The 27,188-nt window shown below is 39.5% G+C and overlaps 1 protein-coding gene across 6 annotated transcripts in view; it reads left to right on the plus strand.

Moving 5' to 3' along the window:
* Positions 1–27,188, plus strand: part of ERBB4 (erb-b2 receptor tyrosine kinase 4) — a 640,461-nt gene that overhangs the window by 502,829 nt on the left and 110,444 nt on the right. For all 6 annotated transcript variants that reach the window (XR_013930080.1, XR_013930081.1, XR_013930082.1 and 3 more), the window contains exons 17-19: positions 5,076–5,208; positions 7,834–7,956; positions 9,432–9,530. Coding sequence is in view for 2 of the 6 variants with exons in the window: in XM_080399817.1 (XP_080255943.1) it covers positions 5,076–5,208; positions 7,834–7,956; positions 9,432–9,530 (355 nt within the window). In the remaining 4 variants the exon portion in view is untranslated. The remainder of the gene's footprint in view (positions 1–5,075; positions 5,209–7,833; positions 7,957–9,431; positions 9,531–27,188) is intronic.

Raw genomic sequence — 27,188 nt, forward strand, 5'->3', positions numbered from 1 at the left:
GAAAGTGTGAAGCAAAGCACATCTTACTGTGAGTAACATTAGATGAAGTCTTCCCACTCCTAGAGAGCACTGTTTCATGAACACCAGGCACTCTGGAAGCTGTGCTTGTAGAGCTCTGCCGGGGAGGGCTGCACAGCGAAGATAACCTATTACACAAATGTGCTTCCCATTCTAGTTATTTATCTTGTATATTTTAAACACTAAGACTATCATTCCAGTGTTAGCAGAATCCATTAGATCTCTAAAAGTGCAGCTTCAAAGTCGGCTGGACTCCCCACTGATGGAAGGGGTGAGGATTGCAGGTCATATAACTCATCCATCAGGAAAAAATCATGTCTTGGTATCAAAAATTTGCAAAAAGTGACTACGTAGCAAATATTCAAGGTTGTAATGAATCCTCTTTGGACTGATAGACAAAATGCAAGGGAAGAGAAGGTGGGGATGGTTGAGGCAGGAATTAAAGCCCTCTAACAGCTAGCCTTCAAAGCTCACTTTATTTATATATCATATTAGGCAGGTTAACTCCAAAGATAGAAAAACAGGTGTTCTTTCTCAGCTTTGTGTCGTGGACTACAATTTTATTTCCTTTCTCGCTTCTGCTGCATTCTGCAGTCAAAAGTATGAGACCATATACTCATCTAAATCAGTAACTGGGCTTTAATACCTGGGCTCAAAGCACCGTGGGAATTGCAGGTATTTTTATGTTTTGGAATGGATGCAGTGATACAAGACCCCTTATTGAGCATCCTTGTTTGTCTTGGAATACTAACTTTGAACTTACTGTTTCAGTTTTGGTGTGTGGAAGTGGGTGTTACATGTTTCTAAATATGTGAACACAATGAGCATTTTAAAGGAAATATATGTTACTCGTTTCTCCTAAGGGAATACTAGATTCTTATTTTTCAACTTTTAGCCACAGATACAGTTTCCAGTTTCAAAGTCAGGATTTTTCACATTGTGATTTTTTTCCCTCCCACTGCCTCCCCCACTGCCATCTTTTCCAGTCATTAATTGGGTATTCTGTCCTGAGCTGAGGGAAGGGTGGGAGATAGCAAATTAATTATACGGAGTGTAATTATGATTCAGGGCTGTATTTCTTGGGCTGCTAAGTCTATTTTGACGAGCATAAAAGTCCAGAACACCTAGCACAGATATTTTTTTCATCCTCTGGCATAGATTTTCAGTGTGTAAAGGAAAGTAGTGGCTGTATCAGGAGTTTCTTGTTGGTGGGCTTGTAGTAGAGCTGAAGGAAGTGTGAGTTGGGATCGACTTTTGGCTATTATTTATGCTGGACAGGCAGAACTGACATGGAACTACCTCTTTGCTTGACTTTAGCCTTTCTGAGCCCTAACAAAGAAATGGGGCCTTCATGCTTCTAAAAATTACTTTAACAAAGTGGGGATTTTTTTGATAGTGAAATTTTTGTCTCTGCATCAACATTGCTCCTGTTAACTTTCATGGAATTAGTTTTAAGTGGGCAGTAGCCTGAAGTGGGCAAACGCAGCGAGTTACATTCATGGAAGTGGTTGTGGGGCACTAATATAACAAAACTGTGACTGTATTAAGCCTTTAATGCCACTAGAGATAAGGAGATTTGTGTGCCCAGCTGTGTGTGAAGCTGATCTGTTAGGTACATATAAAAGAAAGGTAAACAGCATGTTAGGGAAATTCTCTAGGGTATTAAATATAAGGCATTGTAAACATGAAAATAGTAGAGAAATTATACAGAAGAATTAAAAACATTAGCGGAATAGATAGAAAAGCAAACTCAGCCTAAAGAACTTAAGGAAAAATAACCCAAATGAGGTAGGTGACACCCAGAAAACTGGGTGTAGAAAATTACCTAGGTGTGTTTGGAAACAGCAGTGAGGTGCACTGATGATACCAGAAAGCACTGAAGGCAGTGACTTGTCATTTGGTGCTGTAGCAAATAAAACACGATTGTTGACTTTGGGGCTTAGCTCAGTAGCAGGATGAGGAGGAGCTGCATGGTGTGCAATCCCATTCATTTCGGTCTGTGACATTTTTGTCTGTCATGATTTTTATGCAAGGATAGTGGACTAAGGAGGGAAGGCACCTGATCATTATTTGAGTTGAAACTAGAACTTTTTCTGTATTTCAAGTATTTGTTCAGCATTTAAATAGGTTTAAATAGGTTTTTTTCTTGCATGTTGTATTATTCCTTTTACACTCCCATTTTAAGCTTGCTTAATAGTGTGTTTAGATGGTACCTCCTGAAAATTCAGATATAATGTGCAGTTGCAGCATATTTCATGTTAATGACCAAATGCTTGTTTGGTGATGGTTTTGAAAATGGCTTGCTTTTTTTTCAATTCATTGCTAAAAATGATGAGGACTTTAAAAGAAAGTCAGTGACAGTTGACATGATGGATCAGAATGATTGATTTTGAACTCCTGTTATAACAGTAAAAGGGCTGCATGCAAGGAATGTGTAACTTCATTTTATTTTCCTCATTAGTCGTTACATGTCCTTTGGAACAGTTTCCTTATTATGATCTATCATGTAAATGTATATTTTATTTTCTTTAGTAGTTGTTACGTGTCCTTTGGAACGTTTCCTGTCATGTAATCTGTCATGTAAATATCATTTGGACCATTTTTAGTGTACACAGTACCATCAAACTCCAATTATTTATTTTGACAGCTGTTATGATAGTTATTAATATGCACTTTAAAGCTGGGAGATTGCCTGTTTTGTCAGTCTGTGGTTTGGTGGTGTTTGTTAAAAATTATATGATTGTTCATACAGCATTAAAAAAAATAATAAATTCCTCTGCTCAAGAATATTAGTCAGTGGCAGCTCTGTAGAAGTCTTTTGATGTCCAGTGTTTTTCATAATTGCCTATTAGGATTTTCTTGCATCAGCATCATGGAGAGCACATGCAAATGAGAAGCGTTGTTTTGGGTAGATATGCTAGGTCCTTTAATCTGAGTTCTGCATTCAAAATCCGCCGAGTAACCAATGAGATTAGAAAGGGCAATGTGTCTTAAAGCCAAACTAGATGAAGGAGGAGTGTCTCTGCCTGAGGAGAGGTGGTACTGGACTTGTATTTTCCAAACATCATAATCCATTTCACAGCCAGACAACATCCAGCTTCCTTTATTTGAAGGCTTTAAGGTTTCCATCATCAAGTCTTTGAACTATAATAGGCCTTACAGTGTTGTTAATGTGTTTTCCCTGGGCAAACACGATAATGGCACTTTAAACACGGTGCTTTAATAACTAGATGTGGGAGTATGAGGTTTTGTCTCTGCTAACGTGGAGTAGCACAATAGTACTGGATCTGGAGGATGAAATAGGTAATGGTCCCAATGTTTAGGCTATGTTTGTTGGAAGGGATGGGTTTTTTTGGTTAGCTGTAGTTTGATCCGGTGGACCTTAATGCCAGTTAGAGGCTGGAGCACATTAGATGCACTCCAGAAACATCTGTTCTGATTTGCATCTGAAATGAATCAAGGTTTTGTGCTTTGAGACCTCTCTGAACCAAACAGCAGTGACAAGGGACAGTTAGGATAGTTTAGAGATGCACTTCAAAATGGTACTCAGTGGTAATGTAGACACACCTTAATACAGCAAACCACGTTAGGCAGAACTGATTCCCACTGCTCTGCTTTGTGGTAGGATGTAAAAAGAATAAAAGGTCATATAAATCAGTTTACTATTTCTGGGGAAGACTCCTTTAAATTTTCAATAGCTGTGTGGTACATTTTTGTTAATAGGCCATAATGTTTCTTGCATTATCATTCAGACATAACTGAGGAAGGCTGTTAAAGCACAGCCATGATATTTCCAAAATCTTGATAACAGTTAACTTATTTCCTATAGTTACCAGGCAGTGGTTTCAGCACCATTTATACTCTGCAGTTGTCATGCTGTCTCTTTTTACCCTTCTTTTCGGCTACTGTCCAGCCATTGTTGGAGGGATGTTAAATGCTACAAGCGTGTCTTTGTTGGTATGCTGTGAAAATGCCTAGTTTCAGGTTTTGGTTTGGAGGCTGCTACCCACTCTTTAGAGTGGGGAGAGAGAGAAAGAAAACAGAGTCAGAGCACCTGTTGCTTTAACTTTTCCTTTGGAGGGAGCCTTTTTCTCTCCACTGACTTGTGTAGGCAATCTCCAAATGTGGGCACCTAAGTCAGAGTGACTCTGAGACAGTCTTTTTGGTTTGTGCTTGTATAGTATCTACTGTGATGCCAGCCTACTATATCTTATCAAATAAATAACCGTAGCTCATGCTGCTCAAGAGCCTGGAAAGCTGAAAGGAGTTATAGGAGTACTGGAGGGGACAACAGGTCTTGTGCAAAAGCTGAGCCTTGCTTGGCATTGTTCACAGGAGTTTTTTGGCTCCAACACCCCAGTCTTTTGGTTTGAGATTTGTCTGTGCTGAAAAGCCACAGCAAAACTGAATGGGTGCAACCATAACGCCTGACCAAAATGTTTGTGTGTAATAGTAATGATCCAGGAGTTCCAAGGGGGTGCATGGTTCTAGTCATGAATGACAGACATTGTTCAAATATATATATTCTTTACTTGAGGAAAATGTATGAGTATGATGCTTCCAGATTTGTCTATGAAACACCATGTTTGAAGTTACCTCTCACTTCCTCCATACTCAGGAAGGCACATCATATTGGCAGTCTGGGAATTTTTCATTAGCTTTTTTTCCCCTAATGCACAAGCTCAGGAGTTAATCTAGATAGAGCCAAAGAGTAAGCATAGTTAAAGCTTTCGCAGGAAAACCGCAGATACATGCATTCTCATTTTGCCATTGCAGATTTGCATTTGCCATCAAAGTGCATGTTGTGTCTCCTTGTCCACACAACTCCTCACAATTGCATGGTGGTTTGAAAAAAGTGGAATTGGTATACCGATTAAAACAAAGAAAAGTCACACTGTATGTTAATGCGTTTCCCCTGACTTCCCATTTGGACTGACTGAGAAATTCTGGTCATAAGGCAGTTGATAAGCCTTCCAAGTGATTTGTGTTTTATGTACCCAACCATTCTTTGGTCTTTTACCCTACCTAAAAATAAAGTCTCTGATTCTGATTACTAGAACCCCTCTGATTGCTGCGGGAGTTATTGGCGGCCTCTTCATCATCGTCATTGTGGGACTGACATTTGCCGTGTATGTTCGGCGCAAAAGCATTAAAAAGAAGCGAGCATTGCGAAGATTCCTGGAGACTGAGGTAAGAGTGTGCTGCTTCTCACAGAATATTTGAAAAGATATGCAGAGCTGTTCTGATTTTTGTATTAAAAATGTTCAGGTCTTCAATCCACTTACCAGAGAGGTCTGTAGAAATCCTTTTGCTAACTTCTACATGACTAAACTGGTGGAATGAATGAAGCTAGTTCAAGATGCTAGTTTTCCATACATATATAGATCCATAGCTTCTGAAGACCAAAAAATATCCACAAGATCACAAAGTCATTTTCCACTAGATTTTTGAACTCCTGTCCCACTCTCAGCTGAACTTCTGTCTTCTATCCCAGTTCATCAGTACATTTAGCAGCTCTCATGCTTGATTACAGATTTTCATCCAGTGCATACTTCAGCAAGCTTTAATGCAAACTTAAGCTGATCAGGAATGCTTAAGTGTAGTTTGCCACTTACTGTTGTTCACAGTGCCTGTATTGCCTTTGTGGTCCAGATTTTATCAAAGCCTGTTAGTTGGGATCAGTAATAATAATGTATTTTTTTAATCCAAGATACTTCCCAAAGCTTAACCAAATTAATTTCACGGTTCTACTGGCAAACATACGTAGTGGGGCTATAGGAAGGAGTGCTACGCCCACTCCTACCTGCTCTTTGAAATACCGGTAATGGAGGGGAAAGTCTACTAAGTATATTTAAACATAACGTTAAATCGCTATCTGTCAGCTACAGCAAAGGTGATTACTATCTTCTCCTCAGTTCTATACTTAAGGTGCTTTGCAAGTGATGATATTTTTAAATTAGGGTTCCCCTTTGTATGATAATAAATTTTGGGAATACTGTTAGCTAGTGATTCTTTGATAAGGCTTTGTTAACACTGCTGTTTTCAGTTCTGTTCCAAGGGTCCTGCTCCTACTCATCTCCACTGTGGAGCCTGGGAGCAAATGATTTATGCATCCCCAATCTGTTTGCCTAAGTATCTTTATGTTTGGCTAGAATTTGTGTTGCTTGTTAAATACTGTTCAGCTATATAGAAATCTTCACGATACTCAGGGCCTTTAGGTACATAAATCTTGTCATTGTATCAACTCCTACTTTAGCATAAATTATTTTAAGCAGGTATTGTTCATTGTATTTGGGAAGTACTGGCTTTGAAGTCCAGCTCTCATTCTCCATTTGGTCAGATAAAAGCAGTGACTGACAATAGTCCCTGAGGAACCAAGACCTCCTATTGAACATGTGGGGAAGCTGTTGTCTTGGTGTAGAAACTGAAGATTAAATCGGGAGCCTCCTGACATAAACACACAAGCAGCTATAGCTTCAGCTAAAGTCTCTTTTTCTAGCTGGAGGCTGTAATAGACCTATCCTTTCTGTGAATCATTCCCTGTAAAACTCTACAAGCACTCTTTCAGACCCCCACAACACTTCTCTCTGCCATACTTGTGATGTTGGATGGTGGCACAGAAGCTGTTTTCACCCTTCACGAACTGGAAATACAGAAACCAGTCTGTCTACTTCTGTTCACAGTAAACCTTGTTTCTTTCACGGTGTAAGTACTGGACATCTGAAGTGGGAAGGAGAAAAGAGAGATCACTAAAAAAAATCCTACAGCTCACAGATAGTTTCTGTGATAACATGACTTGTTGCTGTTTGGCTTTGTTATGTTTTCTTACCCCAGTAATTTCCAGATACTGGTATTTTTACCTGAACAAAACTAATTAGTCTGGTCAACTGTTTAAGTAGTTGATGGTGCCCAAAGAGCCGTAGAAGTAGTTCTCAAATCACAGAGCATGATGCGTTTATCCTTGTAAACAGACAACCTTGAAATGCTGCAGTGGTTTCAGACCAATTTGAGTAGGAGTAGCCCTGAATTATTTTTCTTGTCATGTAAAGGAACAGACTATTTTTCATTGTTTAGAGTATTGTCCCTTTCATGTATTTTTAATTTATTTTAAAAGAAGCATTGTTTTTCTGGCAGAGATGGGATAACACTGAGAATGAACAGCATTTTTAACTGAATGTGCCAAGGCTTATTTGCAAAGTTTCTTGGGACATCTTGAGCAAATTGTTTAATTGTGCCTTTTGTGCAGTAAATTAGTGGCTGTTATAAATTAGTGGTCTGCTGTGAGATGTTTTCTCCTTAAAGCTGTATTCCTGTGTGGTATAACAGAAGTTCAGGAAAACAGTCCCTTCCCAAAACAGAATAATAATGTGATGAGCCATTAAGTCAGGGCTATTAAAAAGAAATATGGCCAACTTAAAAGATACTAAAATAGACCAAAAAAAATAAATGTGGTGCACTGATAATAAATGCTGTATATCTGTCATGTAGAAAATATTTATACTGCCTCCATTAGCAAAAGTCCTTGGGTGTGTTATTGTGACACCAATTCAATTTCCAGTTCATACTTCCATCCATGCAGTTGCTGGTGGAAATTTTTTACATGTTGAGCGAGGATTTTCTTTATAGTGTCTCTCAGTTTCTTAGCATTGCTTATTTACTTCTGAAGGTGAGAAATCTCTCAGGTTGGCAGGTCAGTGGTCAGTAGACCCCACCGCTGTCTTATTCCAGTATTTAGTTGGATTGGTTGTTTTCAGTATCAACTTCTGATGGGTCTTCACATTTTCAAATATTTAGCTGTTGGATTTTTCTTCATAGCTTGTGGAACCCTTGACTCCAAGTGGTACAGCACCCAATCAAGCACAGCTTCGTATCCTGAAAGAAACTGAGCTGAAACGAGTCAAGGTTCTTGGCTCTGGAGCCTTTGGAACTGTATACAAGGTAAGAGTCTTCACTGTACAGCAGTGAGTTCCCTAGTTTAACTTCTGAATGGTCAAGTTCTGCATTGCATCAACGCAGCCTGCACTGTGGATGGGTTCACAAGCCCTGTGTATCTGGGAAACTCAGGATAGTGGAATTGTGTGGGAGGGGCACATCTTCAGGCTCAATTGTTGGCTTCAGTTTTAATGCAACAGGCTCAAATGTTGACTTCAGTCTTAATCACACAGGCAGATCTCGTTTCTCAGCAAGAAAAGGAGTGTCAGCGACAACCGTTCTTGCACACAAGAGGACTACACAAGCTGGGCTGTCTTGATATTAAAATGCAGTATCAAAGTTTGTCGTTCTGTTCTTGCGTAATGGCTTTTCAGTACACTTTTGGAAAGCTAGATAACTTTTTCTCTCACTTTGCAACTGTCATGTGGGTCTTGTAATAGGAGTAATACCTTGTAAAACAGCATTGTCACTAGCTAAACTGTAATACTTTTTGTTTCTTCATTTTAAATAGCAAAGATGAGTTATGTCAATGCACCATTTAACAACCAGGATGTAAGAGCAGAACCCACAAGGGAAAAAATACTTCAGTTAAAGAGATTTCTGGTTTTGTTTGTTTTAAGGTCTGTTGGTCATGTCCAAATCTCAAAGACATGAAGTAGGGCTTAAAGGGCAAGTAAACCAATCACCCAGCCCTTTGGGAGCAAACTAAACCTGCCAAATCAAGGTGGTAGATCAGAGCACTGCAGAAAGATAGTGCATCTGTCTTCAAACTGGGGAGGAACATACAGGCCGGGTCACTACAGCTTCAAGGTCATGGGAATATATTTTTGAATAATCAGTCTGAATATACTTAGGCAATAATAAAATGGTTGGGATGGGTGCTATGAAGTTGCCAAGAAAGATGGAAAAGTTAACCCAAAACACACACAGTTTGTCGATTTTAAGTTTACTTTTTAGCCATCTAAGCTTCTAATTTTCAGATATCAATTAATTAGATAAATAGCCCTAAATGTTTCCTTCTAAATACGTTGTTCTCAGGTGTCCTGTCCCAGCATGATAGTATGACCAGGTGATAATGAGTTTTGAGAACTTCCTGAAGCTTCAGTGAGTTTAGTGTCAGAATCCAAAGAGAAAATCCAGGTTTTTGTTCAACTTTATCAGCATCAGTAGTCAGTGGAAAAAGTATATGCGTCATTGACATGCTGACATTATCTTTCGAAACCCAGTTGTAGACAGAAAAATCAAGGAGGGCTGATGAGGACATCCACTAATACAAAATCGTTCATATTGCTTAAGGGTTTGCTTTTGGCGTACGAAATAGTTTTGTGGGATTTTTATTATTTTATAGCTTTGTGTATTCTCAGTTCTTAGGTTCATAACTGATCTGCATAATGTGACAGAATGCATCAAAAGGAACTGTAACTGTGAATGAAGGTTGTATGATTGTTGTCTTACTAGTCTTCTGTCACTTCTTTTTTTAGGGTATTTGGGTCCCTGAGGGAGAAACCGTGAAGATTCCTGTGGCCATTAAGATCCTTAATGAGACCACTGGTCCAAAAGCCAATGTGGAGTTTATGGATGTAAGTATGAGATGATCGGTGTCTTTGAGTTTTGGCGGGGTGTGTGTCTTTCTGTAGTCCACAGAGATTGTAAAGGGAATTTCTGCCTGCTTTTTTTCCTTATATTAAAATAGTAGAAGGAGGCTTGTACACAGCACCAATATTCTGCTGATTTTCATCAAGTGCTACAATATCATGTCCATAGAAAAACTCAGCTGTGAAGATATTGTGTGTAGGCTGTTATCCCTCTTTCCCTTAGTCTTTGACAAACTGTCTCAGTGTTAAGGCATATCCACAGCATTCTCTGTTGCAGCAGTATTTAAACAAATGAACAAAACCAACCAAGCAAGGTTACACCTCAGCTGTGGGTAGGTCACTGCTGCTTCTCTGAAGCTGTAGAGCTAGGCAGATATGTATGAGGCAGTGCTCTGCCCTGTTCAGTTTATTGCATATAGCTCATCCCATTCCAGAACCGTAAGTACCTGGGCAACCAGGGTAATTTCAATGCCATGGTAATGAAGGGCTGGGCTTTTAACTGCACAGATGTCATGGACTCTAAGATGCTTGGAATTTTCTTATAAATGGTCTTCCATCAGTGGAAGGCTGAAACTCCTCTGTCTTATGTGCCAGATATTTTATCTTTCCATGGCAGAGAAGCTAAAGACAAGATAAAGGAGTTGCAGGGGAACATCTTACCATGTATGTGAGTCTCCACTGGTGCAGAACTCACAGGAACAGAAGTTTAGCCTCAGCTCTCTTCTGCTTCAGTGTTTCTGAGGTCTAAGCACCGAGAGTCTGAGAGCTGTCAGAGCAGCAAAGCATAACAGGGAGGGGAAATAAAAAATGAAAAAGTGCTGGATTTTAAAAACCCTTTTGCTTTACTAATCTGAAATATTGTTAATAAGAGCTCAGGATCATACTTTTCATGAATGTTCTGTGTTCACAGAGACTATGCACTCAGTTTTTAGCTCTGTCAAGATCAAGCTTCATGGACAGTGTGTCCTATTCAATGACAATTTTTTGACAAATCTTAGAAATCTGCCCTTTTTCATAAATCCCTCGTGAACCTGAAAATTACATAGGAATTCTAAGTCATGAAGATCTGTTCAGTGTATAGGCTTAATTTGTCTAGCATTAATGAGTCTGTAAACCACAAGGAGAATGTACTCTCATTATATAGTCTGTTCTTCCATGTAGAAATGAATAGAAATGTATAGTTACGGGTTTATCTGTTTCAGAAAAATTATCACGTGTGAGTTCTTAGGCAGTTGAGTGAAGGCTGTACAGATGAAGGGATTTCCTGCTGTGCTTTTTACAGAGCACTGCACATTTTTATGTAGATGGCATTCAGTAATCACTGTGCACAAACAAACAAACAAAAAGGCCATTTTGGCCCCGTTCAAAAGGAATAAATTGCACTAAAGGGATAAAGAGTATCAGATGTTTGCTTAACGGGCAAAATAATGGTCAAGAGTATTGTTAATGGTAGAGCTGTGGAAAGAGGAGAGCTTGTATTCAGCACTTTTTTGAAGTGAACAGGCAGGGAGTGCAAGGCCACTGAATGCGACCTGCACTCCATAACCGATGCCAACATTCAGCGATGTAGAATCCAGCCTCGAGATGAGGGAATTGTCACTGTATGAAACTCGGTGGAACTTGAGCAACTTGCACCAGCTGAGGATCTGACCCCTGGTCTGATAGAGAAATAATAGTAATATCTCCTCTGATATTGATTAACCTTGAAGCACTCTACAAAGAAAACGTAAGATCCTTGTTAAAGCACAAAGTTACTTGTCTGAGGTATCATAGCCAGCTTGATCAGCTGATTTAATTCACTGGACCACATTTCCCTCCATGTTAGGATGTACGCATCATAACATCTGGAAAATGGCTCAGGGCTCAGAAATTATGAAGGTTTTTTGGAAACTCTAGAGATTTCAACGATGTAAGGTACAGCCACACTAGGAAAGGTTTCTCTTTAACAGTTTGTCATGAGTCTCTGTCCCAGTGGTAAGAAGGTGAGAGAAAAGTTTGTTATTTTTAGTCTTAGAAGTTAATAACCTAAAGATTGTTTTTAATCATAATAAAAATAATTTGACTTCATCATTAGTTGATAAAAGTGACAATATGGAGAATTAAAATGTTTTGTATCAATATTGCATTTAGTATACGTACAGTGGTCTGTAACATCCTTTGCTGTACTGCATTGATGAAGAAGACTTCTTCTGAAATAATTGCTTGTGCATTTGTACAGGCATTCCTGCTCTCCTCACCTCCTAACCCAGTCATTTATGTCCAGAAACAAGCCACATTTGTAAAGAGAATGAGCTAGACAATGTTTATGGTTTTAATGTGACCACTCCTCTGTCCCAGAAAGGACATAGTTGCAAACTTTTTACAATTTTAAACTATTATGAGGACATAAATATCTTTCATTGAAGAGTAAGCTATAGTAGAAAAATGTGTTTTACTCATTCTCATCCAAAACTTTGGTCAGTATAACTATTCTGATAAGACTTTATCCTGCTTACTGTAGTTATTTTTTAAGGAAAATTTAAGTGTACGTATGAAGCAAAATGCATCAGTTGTGATTTCAGTAAAAATAATATTATGAATAGTCATTGGTTAAAAGTAGTTGTATCCAATTTTTTTTAAAGGTATGTAGGTGGTTAAGTGCCATTATGAACAATAGTGGGGATTAACTCTTTTTTAAATGTCCAACATGTTAGTTGTGAATGAGAAGATAGTTTAATGAGAAGGACATGTCATTATATGAGTTCCACCCTTGACTTTCACTTTTTTGTATTTGTCAAGTACAGGTGTGCTTTTATCAGCAATTACTTCTCACTTGACTGTGTATGCCCTTGTACTTGCAAGTAAAACTTAGCATTCCTTTTAGAGAGGCTCTGGAGAATGTAAAGCCTCTTGTAAACAGCACTTTGTGTATAGAGAGAGTACTTGGGACACTTCAGTGTCTACAGAAATAGCTGGTATAGATGTTAGTGGCATTGTCCATAGGCTTTGGTTAAAACTTGTATTGTTGGCAGAATGTAAGTCTAAAAGTGCTCTGTGAGCTCCTGAAATTCTGCTAAATGTTATGCTAAAAGAGTAAAGAACAACAATTTGGCTACTCAGCTGTCATTTCAGCACCGTGAACGCCTAGTAATGGATCTGTAATGACTATAATGATACAATGCATGATGTTAGCACCTCTTATGGCTAAACACCTCCCACCCTCCTCCCATCAGGAGAAGATGAATTGGCCATCATCAAAAAGTACATCCCCTGTCTGGAATTTTTCTTCAAGGAGTAGCAGCAGAGTGTTTTTTCTGGGCTTTCTCCACACATTCCCAGCTAGCTCTTTTTCTTTCACTCTGCTCCCTGCTTTCCTACATAGTTTTTATCACTGCAGTAGTCTGTGTGTGTTACAACCCAAGCTGAAGTCTACTAAGTAACCCAGCCTTTTCCAGGGCAGAAGCAGAATGTATATGTAGACTTCTACAGATTTCTTTACACCAAGCAGAGGTTGTTGCTACGTTTTGTAAAATGCAAGTTTACTGTTTTTTCCACTTATTTCTGCACACATATTATTTCTGGAATAATTTCACAGTCTAAAGAATTTCCCCTCAGGTGTTGAAACAGTTAGATGCTTAAGTTGCAGTGTAGCTTTTCCTCCCCACTTGGCTGGTCACACTTCATCATCCCCAGAAGGGTGCTGGAATTTGAATTCAGCATGCAGGTGTTCTTGCTACTAATCTGCCTGCAAGCATGTCTGGGAGGGGAATCACCAGCAAACACCAGCAGTATCAAAAGAGAAGGATATCCTGCTCCTCACCCTAAGACTGGAAATGGAATATATGAGGGTCCAGAGTTTTAGGGAGGGAAGAGAGGCTTGTTGTGAGGAAAAAAGGCAAATATGCAGCTAAGAGGCTACTTGATAGTAGAACAGGGACTTAGAATTTCACTTGTGAGAACAATTTCCACTCCTCAGCCTCAAATTATTTGACTGTTATGATTGTCTGGTAAGTTAAGTAGCCATTGCCCTGATCAGACAGTTTAACATCAAACCAGATGCTCAACTGATTATGTAATACATTCTATAGTCATGCTGCAGTTAGAAAGCATAGCAAACCATCTTTAAGGCTAAAAACCATATATTTAAACTAACTTGTCATGAGGAGACAGACAATTGATGAGGGTCTTTCCTCTCTAGCCCTCTAAGCTCGGTGTTTCCAGGAAGTAATCCTGTGAGCTGTGATTTTGTCCAGGTTTTGATCCACTTACAAGTTTAATCTATCCTCTCTGAACTTAAATACTCCATTATCTGTTAGAAAATAATTAGAGACTGCAAGCACAAGCCTGCATACACAGAGTTCCTTGGGAGTCCCTGAGCTCATTGAGATGAAGACAGTTTGACTGATGGTGGTCAGCTGATACTGGGCCAGAAGCTAATAATAGAAGGCTGTGCTGCTTAGCTAGGTGAGAAAGTTAACTTGGGAAAAATTAAACTGAATGGTTTGGGATTTATGGTTGGAAATAAATTTCCCATTCTCATTTGTTTCCTGGTAAGAGAGCTTCAGAGGCAGTTGGTTTCTTTTATGGTTTTATAATTAAGATCTAGGGGGTTTCTTGACTTCGCCTGGACTTACTGTAGTTCCCCGCTGTCTCTAGGAGCAGCGTTCAGTGTGCAGGAGAGCATTTGTCAAGCGAAGTGTAAAGGTAATAAGTGACAATGACCTCCACCAGGCACGCAGCAAACAAATTAAAGCTGCATGTGGGGGCTGATACCCGCATGTTTTATTTATGTCTAGCCTAATTAACTAAATTAATAAAGCAGTCAGATGTACTGAAAAAAGACAGAGAAACAGCTTTTCCTAAATTCTAAGCCTGTCTTACAGTGAAGACACATCCTCAAGACATATCAAACTTATTCAGAAGGTTACCTTACTAGCTGAAGAGGATTTTATCCCTGTTAGCTGAAAACCTGTGGAAATCTGGATAGGTCTGGATGCTTTCTTTGTTTCTTCAGGTATGTCTGGATGCCATTGTGGAAAGTACACTGGAGATACAGCTATCTTGTCAGGTGGGGAGTGTGGGAGAAGACTTGCCTTCTCTTGGTTTCTGCTGTGGGCATTACACATAGGAAGGTTCTAAGCCAAAGCTTCTGGGTTCCTTCCCTGGTGCATGGTGGCTTTCATAGGACAACTCAGCTGACAGATGCATTTACACTGTCTCCTTATAAGATCCTGCTTTATATGGCAATGTAGGTGACTGGAGAAATACTTTTGTCCCTCCCTTGATTTATTTTTTTAATTCCTTGTATACATCTGATGCTACCTAGCCTAGTGTTTGACCCAAATCTTCAACAGTCTGTGTAGATGCTTCTGAAAGTCTGAAAAGACATTGCTACTAACAGCAGTTGGATAGTACATCCAGGCATCCCACAGTTGTTCCACTGACTGCTTGGCAAATGCAACCGAGTTAATCTTAAGCCTCAGTTTAAAGGGCAGCTTTAGGATCAAATGAAATCCTTTATGGCAGCAGTAAGATATTTTTCCTTATTCTCTTCTGCTGTCTTTTATGTAAACATCCTCCTTTCCAACTGGCATAAGGGGTCTCTGTAAGAATAGCTGGTAATGAACAGCAGTGTTGCTGCACTGCCTGGCAGTCTGCTTCAGCTGCAATTCAAACAGGTTTTCACTCCATCATGTTAAGTTGCTGGGAGTGAGGGGCAAAGGGTGACCTAACTCATCTGATTGTAGGCTCCCTTTTGAGCAGTCTTCCTTCTTCCTCCCACTTACACACACTGTAAGTGTAGCCACTTAGGAGGGGTAACTGTTTGCCTGTCAGTTCCAGGCACAGCAGCTCACTGTGATTGCAATTACAATTTCCAACTTGTCCAGAGATGCCAGAAATCAAGCCGTCCTTGAGAACTCTGCATACCATGCGCAAGCCCCAGGAGTGATCAGCCTCTAAGAAGCTGGAAATCTGATCACTGCTGAAGGTTAACTGCTTTTAGTCATCTGAAGATTAACTGTTTCAAGGTCACATTTCTGTTATTTCCATCTTAAGTAATTTTCTCTTTAAATGTTTACTTATTCTAGTAATTTTTCCTTCCATAGTATGTGAGGGTAAGATGTGTGTATGTGCACAGGGATGTTAATTTTCATATGCAAGAGCATGTGGCCGTACAGAGGAAGTATATACACAGAAATGATGAAGTACAAGCACAGACAGACAAGTCAGGCTGTTTGGAAACAATTCTGCTGGCGTAACATTAATTGGAAAGTGCAGTGAGGGAAAGAGAGTTTGCCTGCTGCTGGTGATGGGGGAAATCTGAGCCCTGTTGGGAGCTGTGAATTTGCCAGTGAATGTAAGAGGGACAGGACTTCACCTTCGGAGTCATCCTTCCAAGAAGTCTGCCACAGGTATAAGGGAGAAGCACGTGCTTTAGTGAGGGACTGATGCTACGAGTTATTCCTAGATGAGTTAGGAAGTATATTCAGAAGCTTTCTGTTGATGGCAATGGCAGAACTCCTTATTTAAGGTTTGTATTGCAGACTTGGAAATCCTGCATAAGGTTGAGTAAATCTGCAAGTGGGGAGAAGATCAGGAAGGGAGTGTTAGTTAATCCACTGAGAAACATAGCTGTGGATTAACTGAAACTCTTAAAAGTCTAATCAAATTCAAGAAGTAATTTTGACTGTGAAGTGTGTGTGTATGAAGGAAACATTTTGAACTGATGTATTATGTTTTCTTTTTAAAGGTATGAGGTACACCAGTAACATGGTTACTTTGTAGTGTATGTTTGAGCTGGGTTACTGGAACATGAAGTCACTTACTTGCTTAGCTGTATGTGGTGGTGTTATGAAGGTCACGATCCCATAGTTTCCACTGTTTTATCAGGGCACAGTAGGAGAGAGCTTTTTTGGAAAAGTGTTTAGATATTGAACAGGCAAAGGATGGGAATTGGAAAAAAAAAAAAAAAAAAAGGTAGAGAAGTGGTCCTATCAGTATCAAAAGTGGTACACAATAGTTTAATTAGGAGTCTTAATCAGAAGCTCTTGGGATTTCTATTTCCATGATGAGTTTTCTGTTGCTTACAATACTGTGGGTCTCTAGTTCTTGGCATTGTGCTATATGTCTCCACCCTTTACTATATGTTATATCTGGATCTGAGCCAGAATCCTGTCCTCCAGCTTAATATTTTTCCAATACTTAATTTCTGGATGTGGGCTTTCAGGAAAGCAATTGAATGCATGACAGTAAAAATTTCTGCTGGCTATTCTAAGGCCATGAATTCTGGGGACTTGACTCCCAGTGTGATACGTTTGCGGGTGCTAGTTTTTTCATCTCACAACCAGTGGACGGAGTGATTTAAGGCAGAGGGGAAGATGTTATCTGTGTGGGAACAGATCTTGCTGGAGTGGTGGGCTATAGCTGATATGTAATTACACACATGAGAAAGCCTTCCTTAAAAATCAGCAAAGTGACTGGGAATACTGGAATTCTTTGCAGAGTCTTTCTTACATTGAGATGTGAAGTGCAAAAATAAAAGTGACAAAACTTGGTAAGATGGAAGATGAGATCGTTGAATAATGCTTGATATGTTATGAGAAGAAGCTGACACAGATACCAGTTTTAAAACAGCTTTTGGCACCAAGAACTGGGCAACTTTGCACTGACTTGCCACTGAAAGACACAGAAAGCCTGTATTTAAGAAACTTCCTATGGCTTTGCATTTTTTCTTTGTGCCTCCAGCTCATATTAGCAATATAAAATAGGCACATGTTACTGTTTAAGTTCTTAAAGGGTGATGCATATGCCAGAATGTTGCCACACTGATAAGAAAATGTAGGTTTTTATGGGACCTCTGTTAATAAAAAAGGGGTAGAGTTTCCACAGGCTTAACTGTAATGCATCCCAAACAAGCCATCGCTAGATCGAGGTTAATAGTGAATCTAGTGATGTTTGAGCGAATGACTGAAGAAATGTCTAGATATTTAAGTCAGTGGAGCTGGCTATAAAACTATGTGTATAAGCTGGCTAATCATTTTTGAAGTACACTTGTCTGTGATTTAGTTCAGTGCTGGATGGGTAGGCTATTGCATATCATATTTTTCATGAAAGCAGGCCAATGGGGCTGTGTGTGAGCTCCAGCACATGCTGCAACTCACAGATCAGCAACAATGCAGAAAGTGAGCAAGGGCAAAGAGCCCTGGAGGATCAATGCATTGTATTTGTCATACTTATTTTCATACTGCCCGAGTGCCAAGTCAACTTAAAGTTAAGGGAGAACAGGGAGGGTGGTTATGTGGGTTATGTTGTAGTGAGGAAAAAAAAAATCTAAGATGCCTTTATACATGCAAATACTGACACAGTGTCCTTTTGTAATAGAAATGTAAGGGTACGGAAGCACAGGCTTATAAGAGCTGAACTTGAAGTATCACTGTAAAAATATATTTCATCTTCAAGAAACTGCAGTTTGGAACATTTCTCTCTTAGTGCTTTGTTGCAGATAATCCTTAAAAAATTATTTTTCATGTCTCAGTGCTGATCCAGACACCTCTGATGTATCAGCAACTATCACAAATCTATAAAAGTGAAATAATTAACATCTGTTCACATTAATATTCTACATATTATTTACAAGCGATAGTCAACTGTCTCTATCGCTACTTGTCACATAGTTGTAATGGAAGAAATGCGATAGGGAAAATTGGTACATGACTGGCTTGCTGATAATCTTTGTAATATTCTGCCAATACCTTTTAGACTTTAGTGCAATAAGTAGGATAAACAGAGCTGAGGTCACAATGTGGCTGACAGTCCACAGAGCAGTAATTGCTTGTTTGAAATGCTTGGGCCTTCAATACTGAAACTATATTGCAAAAATAAAAAGATTTTTCACAGCAGTATTTTCCATATTAACTTTGGTGTTGCTTCTCACTGTAATATATGGCATCTCTTGGACCTAGTAAGATCAGAAAACCTTTGTGCTGTGAAAACATGGTGAGGTTGTCCCTGCCCTGAAAGGTTTTCAATCAAGATACAGATAAAGGGTAGAGGAATGATTATTACTGTACCCATCTATAGATGGGACTCTGTGAAATGCGACACAGATCTCATAACTGCTAAGCAAATTATTTATTTTTTTGTTATTTTTTATTTTTAATTACATTCTGGCTTTAAATTGATTTGGAATGTTTACCTAGAAAAACAGATACTGATGAAGGGTTTTTTCAGACAAAGCTGTTTTATCTACTCACACACTGAGAATGTGTCTAAAAAGATGTTTGAAAAACCCTCACATTTGTTATCAGTCAGTGCTTTCCCTCAAGTCAGGTATTTTAAAGAATCTGGATGACACTCGATATAAGGCAAAGTGCAATTGGCAAATGGAAAGAGAGAATATGTATTCTTACCCCTTAGTTACTTATAAGGTGATTACAATTGTATTCTGAATGTTTCTGCTTTATCTAGAATATCAGCTTTTCAATTACATAGAGGAATATGCATTGTACAAAATAGAATTACATGGGTTTCAGATAGACCAGAGCCTGTTGTGATCTTAACGCTTTACATGACAAGTGAGGTAAAAAAGATAAGAAAATATTTATGTAGATTTGTGAACTATGTTGACAAATCACAGCTGTGTTGCATTTGCTCATATAAGCTTAAAAGGCATTCTTTGATCAATGTTCAAAGACAAATTCTGTGATATGGAGCAGGATCAATGCAAAGGTAGGAAATGTCTGAGTTACAGTCAAATAACAGTTTATCCGACGGAATGTAAGACCTCAATAAAGTAGGTGAACATGGAACAGGGGCTAGCTACGGGCAGTTCCCCAGGCTTCGATTTACTGAGTGGACGTAATGTCAATGGATAGGCAACCCCCGGGTTGAATATATTAGGAAGCATTCTTTGGTGTTGAGGATGCTTTTGCTGGCTAGGCAGTGCCCTTTGATGGAGTTCAGTGGCATGCTTTGTATATGTATATAAAAGCAGAATTTAGCTCTTTCTATGTTTTCTGAAGCCAAGAAAATTACTGTTTTTTAAATGGAAGTATTGTTGGTTTAGATCCATGGCTACAGTCACCTGCTAAAAATACAAGTCCTCTGAGAAGTTATTGTAGTAATGAAATTGTTTGGAAAGAAATGGTGTTTGAAAGGAAAGAAAGTGAGTTTCCTTGGTGAAATGTTTTCTTGGCAAAATATTTAGCAAAGATTTTTGGTTAAGTATGTTAACTTGCTGGAACCAAATGGAAGAGTTTCTGATGAAGCTTTTCAGTAGGGGATAAATTCCCATGAGTTCCTCAGCTAGAAGATGTTTTAGAAATACGGTAGATTGAAATTCCTGTTTTGTCATTTTCTGAATGAACTCTGGTGGATTTCTGTTTCGAAGTCATTGGTTGTTTCAAAACTCAGACTATGTTTATTAGACTGGATTGTTGTCAAATACAAATTGGAATACTAAACATTTTTTGCATGTAATTAATTTGTGGACAGCAGGGAGGAGTGGGAGGACTGCGGAATTTTTTCTTTAGCTGAGTAAAGGATGGGAAACAATTTCCAGTGCTAGGATCTGAATGCTCTGTCCTGTCTGACTTTTAAGCAGAGCAGGGAGCTGCTTCTGGTTCCTCTGTGACTAATCTCTTATCAAGTGAGAGCACAACTTACGTTCTTGACAGTGCTGTCATTCAGATGAGAACATAGATCTGAGTAAAACTTTAGACTACTGAGGGTTATTGATGTCGATGTTTATGTGACATCTTGGCAAGCTCTCAAAGTGTCCTAGAGCTCCAGAAAGCATCTTAAAAATAAACCATGTTGTATCACCATATCAATGTTTCTAGCTCAACTAAAACTTGCAGATCAGCCCCCTGGTCTGCAGTTGAGATGGTGCTGAAAAAGTGAGTGGCACTCACTGCTCCATGTGGACATAAGAAGTGCCACACAGAAAAAGCATTTTCTTATCATGTAATCTCCTTATATAGTATAGTCCTGAAAGACGCATTAATGTACGGAGATGTCTGCCTCCCTCCCCTTCCTGTATAAATGAGATAAAATTCCAGGGCACTTTCAAACTCATAGTGGCCTGCCAATAGCTGATAACCTGTTTTCTCCTTTTCTACATAGTCACAGCACAAACTAAACATGCCATCTCTATGTACTTGCAAAAGGTCCTCTTGGTGAACACTCCTGTAAGGTCTCCAGTGATGTGCAACAACTTGCTCTGGCCTTGACATCTTACTAGCACAGAAGTCTGCTGAGGATGACCAAAGAACTGGCAGTTTGGTGTCGTTTTGAAATTCACAGTGTGCCTTTCGGAGGCTCAGAATATTCTTTGATCCCAATAAGATGTCATGGTAGGGTAGACCTTTCAAAGCAACTCCTTAAAAACGAAAACGTAAATGAATGCAATGAGGAATAGATAGGATGGGTTATTTCTATGTACTCTACATATGTTTTATAAAGGTCATCCCAAATAGTTAATTGCATTGATTAGAAAGGCTGATGGTGTAACAGCTATGGATACCTCTTCCTGCTTTTTAGTAAATGTCAGGCCCTAGACTACTGGTATTGGAAGTAAGATGCAAAGTAGATGCTAGCTGTCACAACTCTCTGCAGTGTGGATGGGGTTACTGCTTTATAATTGGGGTGGAAACTGACTGTGCTTCAGATCTGAAAGCTAGCTTGCTTTTTGTATGGCACATCCATAGAGCTGCTGTGAATATGTCTCTCCAGCATTAACTTTGGCACAGTGGTAGCGCCTTGGGGTTCCAGGTTTTCTAATTGTGCTTCCTTTGCCTGGAGTTTTCCTGGCAGTGTCACTTAGAGACTTTTCACTTTCTTTCCTAGACAACTGCAAGGTACAGGTGGCTGTTGAAAAGCAGACTCACCCCAGTCAGCCTTGTCACAGTTTGCTGTAGGAAATGCTAGGAAAAAAAGGTTTGGGTTTTGACTTGTAGAGTCCTTTTAGTTAAATAGTCCTTTGAAAATTTTGGATCTGTGATACCATGCCATCGCACTAGCATAGTTTAATGTTCCGGGGATTGTGGTAATTCACGAAAGAGAAAGAAAGTATAACATACATTATTATTTTGTCCTATTCATACCACTCTAAAGTTACAGATTACATATAAAATAGGCATTCCCTCCTGCAATACTTGCAATACTTCAAGTTTAAGTGGTGTTTACCTTAACTTTATGTTCCTGGCTTCTACACCTCAGTGAAATCTTGAATTTATGAGAGTGTCTACGCAGCCACAAATACAAACTAATAAATACAGTTACATTTCTTGATTTGACAAAGGCTTTTGCATTGATAACAGACACTTGACCGCTCATTCATGCAGGTTTGTTCTTGGAGTTGTTTGGCTCACCCTGACAGAAGTCTGAACCTAAATATGGCCATGCATTGAAGATAAGACATAGTATTTCTTGTGGGGATTATTGCAGATGTCAAAATTTTATCAACATGAAAAAAGATTCATTATCATATATATATATATATGTATATGTTACCCTGACAGTAGGACATGCTCAAATCTTGTGAAAGTTTAGGGAGGGATGTGAAACCTTATGATTAGAGCATAAGTAAGACAAGGTGCCAGTTGGTAGCCATGGTAGAGGCAGAGAAGCCATCCCAGCTTACAGCTGCTCACTCGCCCCCATTACACCCAGCGGGACAGGAGAAAATGGGAGGAACAGGAGAAAACTCTGGGGCCAAAATAAGGAGAGAGAAATCGCTTGCCAATTCCGTTCACAGGCAAATCAGACTTGACTTGGAGAATTTAACTTAATTTATTGCCAATTAACATAAATATTTAATAGTTGATTTGGTATTAGCAAAAAAAAAACCCAAAACCCCCAAAATATCCCACAACCCCATGTTAAAACATTTGTGGAAAAAACTTCACCTTTTGTTGCCCAGCCTCCTGCCACAGGAGCCTCCCCTGCAGCATTCCTGCCACCAAAGCCCTGCCATTTACACCCAGTGCTCCCACTATTTCCATTCTAGGAGTGTCCTAAAGCTGGGCTATATCTGCCCAGCAGCAGAGGTAAGGAGCACATCACTGGATGCAGAAGGACTTGGCCAGGATGGAGATTCTGCCATCGCAGGTGAGGTGCAGGGCAGAGCCTGGCCTCACAGCAGCTGGGAGAGGCAGTGCAGTGCACACAAGGTGGGAAGTGTATGAATTTTGGTGGTGGCAGTGATTTTCTTTCAAGCAATTTTAAGAGGTTTGTAGTTTTTTCTTTGGGAGAAGAGTAAGTCAACAGGATGGTAAACGAAAGAACAAAGAAAGTAGAGAAGAGCAGGGTGGAAGAAGGACTGTAGAAACTCAGGAGACTATAGCAAGCAGAGTAATGCTGAAAGGAAGGAAGTGTTGTAATACAGGAAATGTGTGGCAGCTTTTGATGACTTTGTGGTTCGCTGATGCCAGCTTGGTCAAAAAAAAAAGAAATCTAATGGTGAACCAAAAAGTCCAATTAAACTTCTTTTGTTTAAATATCATCCTTTTGCAGTACTTGAGTCCTAAGTGTGATGCTGTTATGCAATGGAATACAGATGAGGGGAACATGGAGAAGAGTCTATTTTGAATTCTCTATTGTGAGAGATGAAACACATGGGTTATGGGCAAAATGTATCTTTGATTAAAACAACTCCTAATGTTGATAGTACACTTGATAAAAGGTTTCAGTCTGATGCTGTCCCTTTAAATTGATCCTGAAGGAGAAAGGAGTTTTGAGTGTGTGATTAGAAAGTCAACTTTTTCAGTGATACCAAAAAATTTCAAAACAGTGCCGTAAGATTCTTCAGAAAGAAGTGAGAACTTGATGGATTTTTTTTCTCAATCACTTGGTTTTGCCATCATTCACCTTAAATCAAAAATCAAAGCAATTACTCCCTCCTTCTGAAATGAATCCGCAACTAAAGTTGAAAATGTTTATAAGCTGGTCAGTGGTAAAGTCTGTTTACCCTCCAGCTTGAATAATGCTGAATGATTGCTTTTTTTAGACTGTACATTTAAAACTTAAAATATTTTTTCTAGCTGCATCAAAATAGTAAGAAACAAATCACTTTTGACAGGCTGTTCTGAAATAATGATGATTGTCACAAACTTTTAAGTAAAACTTTTGTCAGAATGGTACCTTATTTTTACAAAGAGATGTGCACGCTGTTAAACCACTTACACTCAATTGGCAGGTGGGGATGGACAGTCTGAAACCCACTGTTACTTTTTTTGCAGCTTTCAATGGAAACACATCTGGTTGCTGAGGTCCTGAACTCTTGGCCACTTATGCATAAAACTGAACTGAAAATGGGCTAGACTTTGCTTTCTCGTCACCAGAATCAATGGTGGGGGAAGTTTCAGGGAGATGGTGGTTAGTGCAAAACTCTAGCTAGACTTCCCTAATAACAGAGCCTTGGTTTAGACATCTAGTTATTTCTTGCTGTGCCAGTCAAACTCAGTATTTCCCCAGAGTAAAAGTAACTGGTAAATGTGAGCGTGTGTGTAGGATTCGGACCTGAATATGCACTGTTTCATTTCAGTACAACAACCATTGATGAACCTACTGTAACTATCAATCTCATTTTATGCTTGGAGTATGGATATGTATGTGTAGAAAGATTATTATTTTTAAATACCTTTCTTCACTTGCTCACGAGTCCTGCTTCTCCAGTGAAAAGCTGGGGGAATTTGTTGTGCACAACCTAGGTGTTATCACCATCTCTTAGAAGGGTACAGTGGTAGAAACCTCTTTTGTCACGGGATGTGGGATATGCTGCCATACTCACGTTAGCCACGTTAAAGGGTGTAGCTCAGTCCTGCAGTAGTAACCTCAACAGCATTCAAGTGCTGTTCACTGTATTATACAGCAGTAAAATTGGTTATAGAAGCTGTTGCAAAGTCCCAAATAAGACCTTCACCTGAAAGTGCCCTGTTAAACGTGTCTGCTCCTAATGACTATAAAACAGCTTCTGGAAAAAACAGCTGTGGCAGTTGATGCTGTTACTGTCTTCCCTCTGCTTGCTGCTGTCCCACTGTGGGACCCTGATATCCTTTGATAGTCCCTATAGCTGGATCCCTCATTTCATTTTCAGAAATGCCTGTGACATTTCAACAGAAGCTTTCCAGAGCATCTGCCTGAGTGGTGAAAAATTGCAGCCCACGGGTTAAAAGTATAGGAATGCTGTAAAGCAATTGAAAACATAATCTTGCATAGGAAGTACAGGGGAAATATAACAATGGGTATCATTGTCACACGATAAATGTGGACATGTATGTCATTGAGTATATGTTTGCTGTCTCTCAGCTTAAGCAATTGTGCAGACTGCATAGGCTAAGTTGGCTATAACCTAAAATTGGTAAGACCTAGCAGACAAACAAAAGGCATTATGTTGGACTGTAATTGGATCTGCCCTGAAGCAGGTCAGAGGTGCATTCCAGACAGGTGTTTGCCTTAGCCATTAGAAGCATTGTAACACTAATGTAAAAACCAGTGTATTCACTGTACTATCTCTTCTGCTACCACAGCACAGCTTGTGCTTTCAGAAAAATGCACAGCACAGTATGAAGTCAGCTTTTAAGTACATTTATTTACTCGACAATGATTAGGAAAAACAGGTGGATTGTTCTTTTCTGGCTTCCTTTGTTTTGTTTTGTTTGAGGGCATTTTACGGAAAGAACAGTTAGAAGCAGAAGGTGAGGAAACTAAAGATTTTTCAGACTTTGTCCCTGCTTACCAAACTCTATCAAGAGCATGTGTTCATCTGGCTTAACTGGAGCAGTAAAATTTACCCCGGGCTTGGTGAATTGGGACAGCAGATCTGTGATGCTTCTCTGGAACAGGTAGCATGTTTCTCCTGCGCTGGCTCTGAGAGATAGCACATGTATATGAAGCGCTGGAAGGGGACATTGGCCACCTATAAGTGAGCTTCTTCCAGGGGTCAATGCAGTATGTACGGACGTTGGTCCTCAGGAAACTCGTGTGTTAAAGAACGAGTCTTCAGAAGGACTATCTTTTACCCTCTGCCAGACATTTAAATCTGATACAAGGAAATAATCAATATTGCTTCGAATGCTAATACTCTTGTTAGCTGAAGTCCTAAGCAGCAAGAAGGTGAGGTTATTGAGCACTGCATTAGAAGGTGCTGGGATCCACCGCATGGTACAGGACTTTTAATGACACAATTGGTTAACATGTTTGAGAGCCTTTGTAAGCAGCTGAGGGAAGGGCTCTTGACAGATTCCGATGTTCAGATTTTCTTTAGAGTATGGTTTTGGACTTGACAGAGTGATGTCTCACTGTCAGCTCTGCCCAGTTCCAGGAACCCAAGGGTCTCAGGAGTTGCTTGTTTGCCATCTCTAGCATCTCAGGAACTGTCTGTCCAGGGATGCTTGACCATGTACTGAACTGGTGTACCAATTAACAAGGACATGTGTTGGAAGAGAGGGGTGTCCTGGAACACTCTGAGTAGAGAATAGATTTTCAACATGGACATATGTATGGCATTGTTTTACTGCTAATGACACAGGCATTTTGCTGAGTCCAGTGGTTTACAAACTAAATGGTCAGAGAAGCAACACTGATTTCAAAGGATGCTCTTCAGGGACCACAATGCTAGTTAATATTCATGTTCAATTGTAATTGTTAGCAATAAAAAATCAAAGTGGGAAATGGAGAAGTTAAGTACCATCTTATAAGATGTGTTGTAGGTGTTACTCAGAGCACCCTTTCTTCTCCCAGTCTTGAGAATTGTTTTTTCTTCCTTATCCTAGACGACCAAAATTAAAATCCTGCTTTAGTTGCATTTTGATTTACTTGTCAGAAACAGCAGTCAAATTAAAGGCGTTTCAAACATGACTGCAGAGTATGGATAGATCAGGAAACAGTTTTAGGTGGGATTTTCAAAGCCAGCTAAGGAATGAAAGCAACTTAAGTGACCAGTGAAAAGTAAATGGCTAGTTTCCTTTGTCATCTACCTTGACAAGTGCTTTGAGCCAGGATGTCACTATGCATTGTGCTTTAAGAGTGATCGCTAGCTCTGATAACTTAAATGAGCTCTACCTGTCTAAGCAGGTTTTGGCAGTCTAAGGGCAGATGCTCTGAGTGCTTCTTCTGGCCTCTCGCTATGGGTTAGCAATTGCACCTCCCCAGACCCTGTTGGCATAGCTGTGCTAACAGAAACCAGAGTTATAGGTCTGGTGACAGCTTGCTGGGACTTACAAACTCACCGTTCTTCTTGGGTATGCTATCGTGTTACTAAATGCACACGACAGATGGATCAGTGTAAAGCATTAAAGATAGATACACGCCATTGTTTACTATAATTGTTTAATGTAGGGTTGTGTATATAAATGACAGGAGTTGAGCTTAATGTGGCAATAATTCAACCACATTAAAAAGCGGCAGAAGAGAGGAATGATCGACGTGGCATGAATTCTTTATACAAAATAGCATATCTGAGAAGTCTAATCATGACTTGAACACGGAAGGTTCAATTGAAGTCACTTGCTAATCTCTGTGATGAGGCTGGAGGGACACAACAACGGCTCTGCCAAGCTACCCACAGAATTAGTTGCTTTCTGCATCAAGGTCTGTCTTTACCAGCCTTCCCCTCTGATATACTAACACTGTAAGCACTGCTGTGAATAGAATATATATACA

This window comes from Falco punctatus (genome assembly GCF_963210335.1).
Source record: "Falco punctatus genome assembly, chromosome: 8".
Taxonomy (NCBI): Eukaryota; Metazoa; Chordata; class Aves; order Falconiformes; family Falconidae; genus Falco; species Falco punctatus.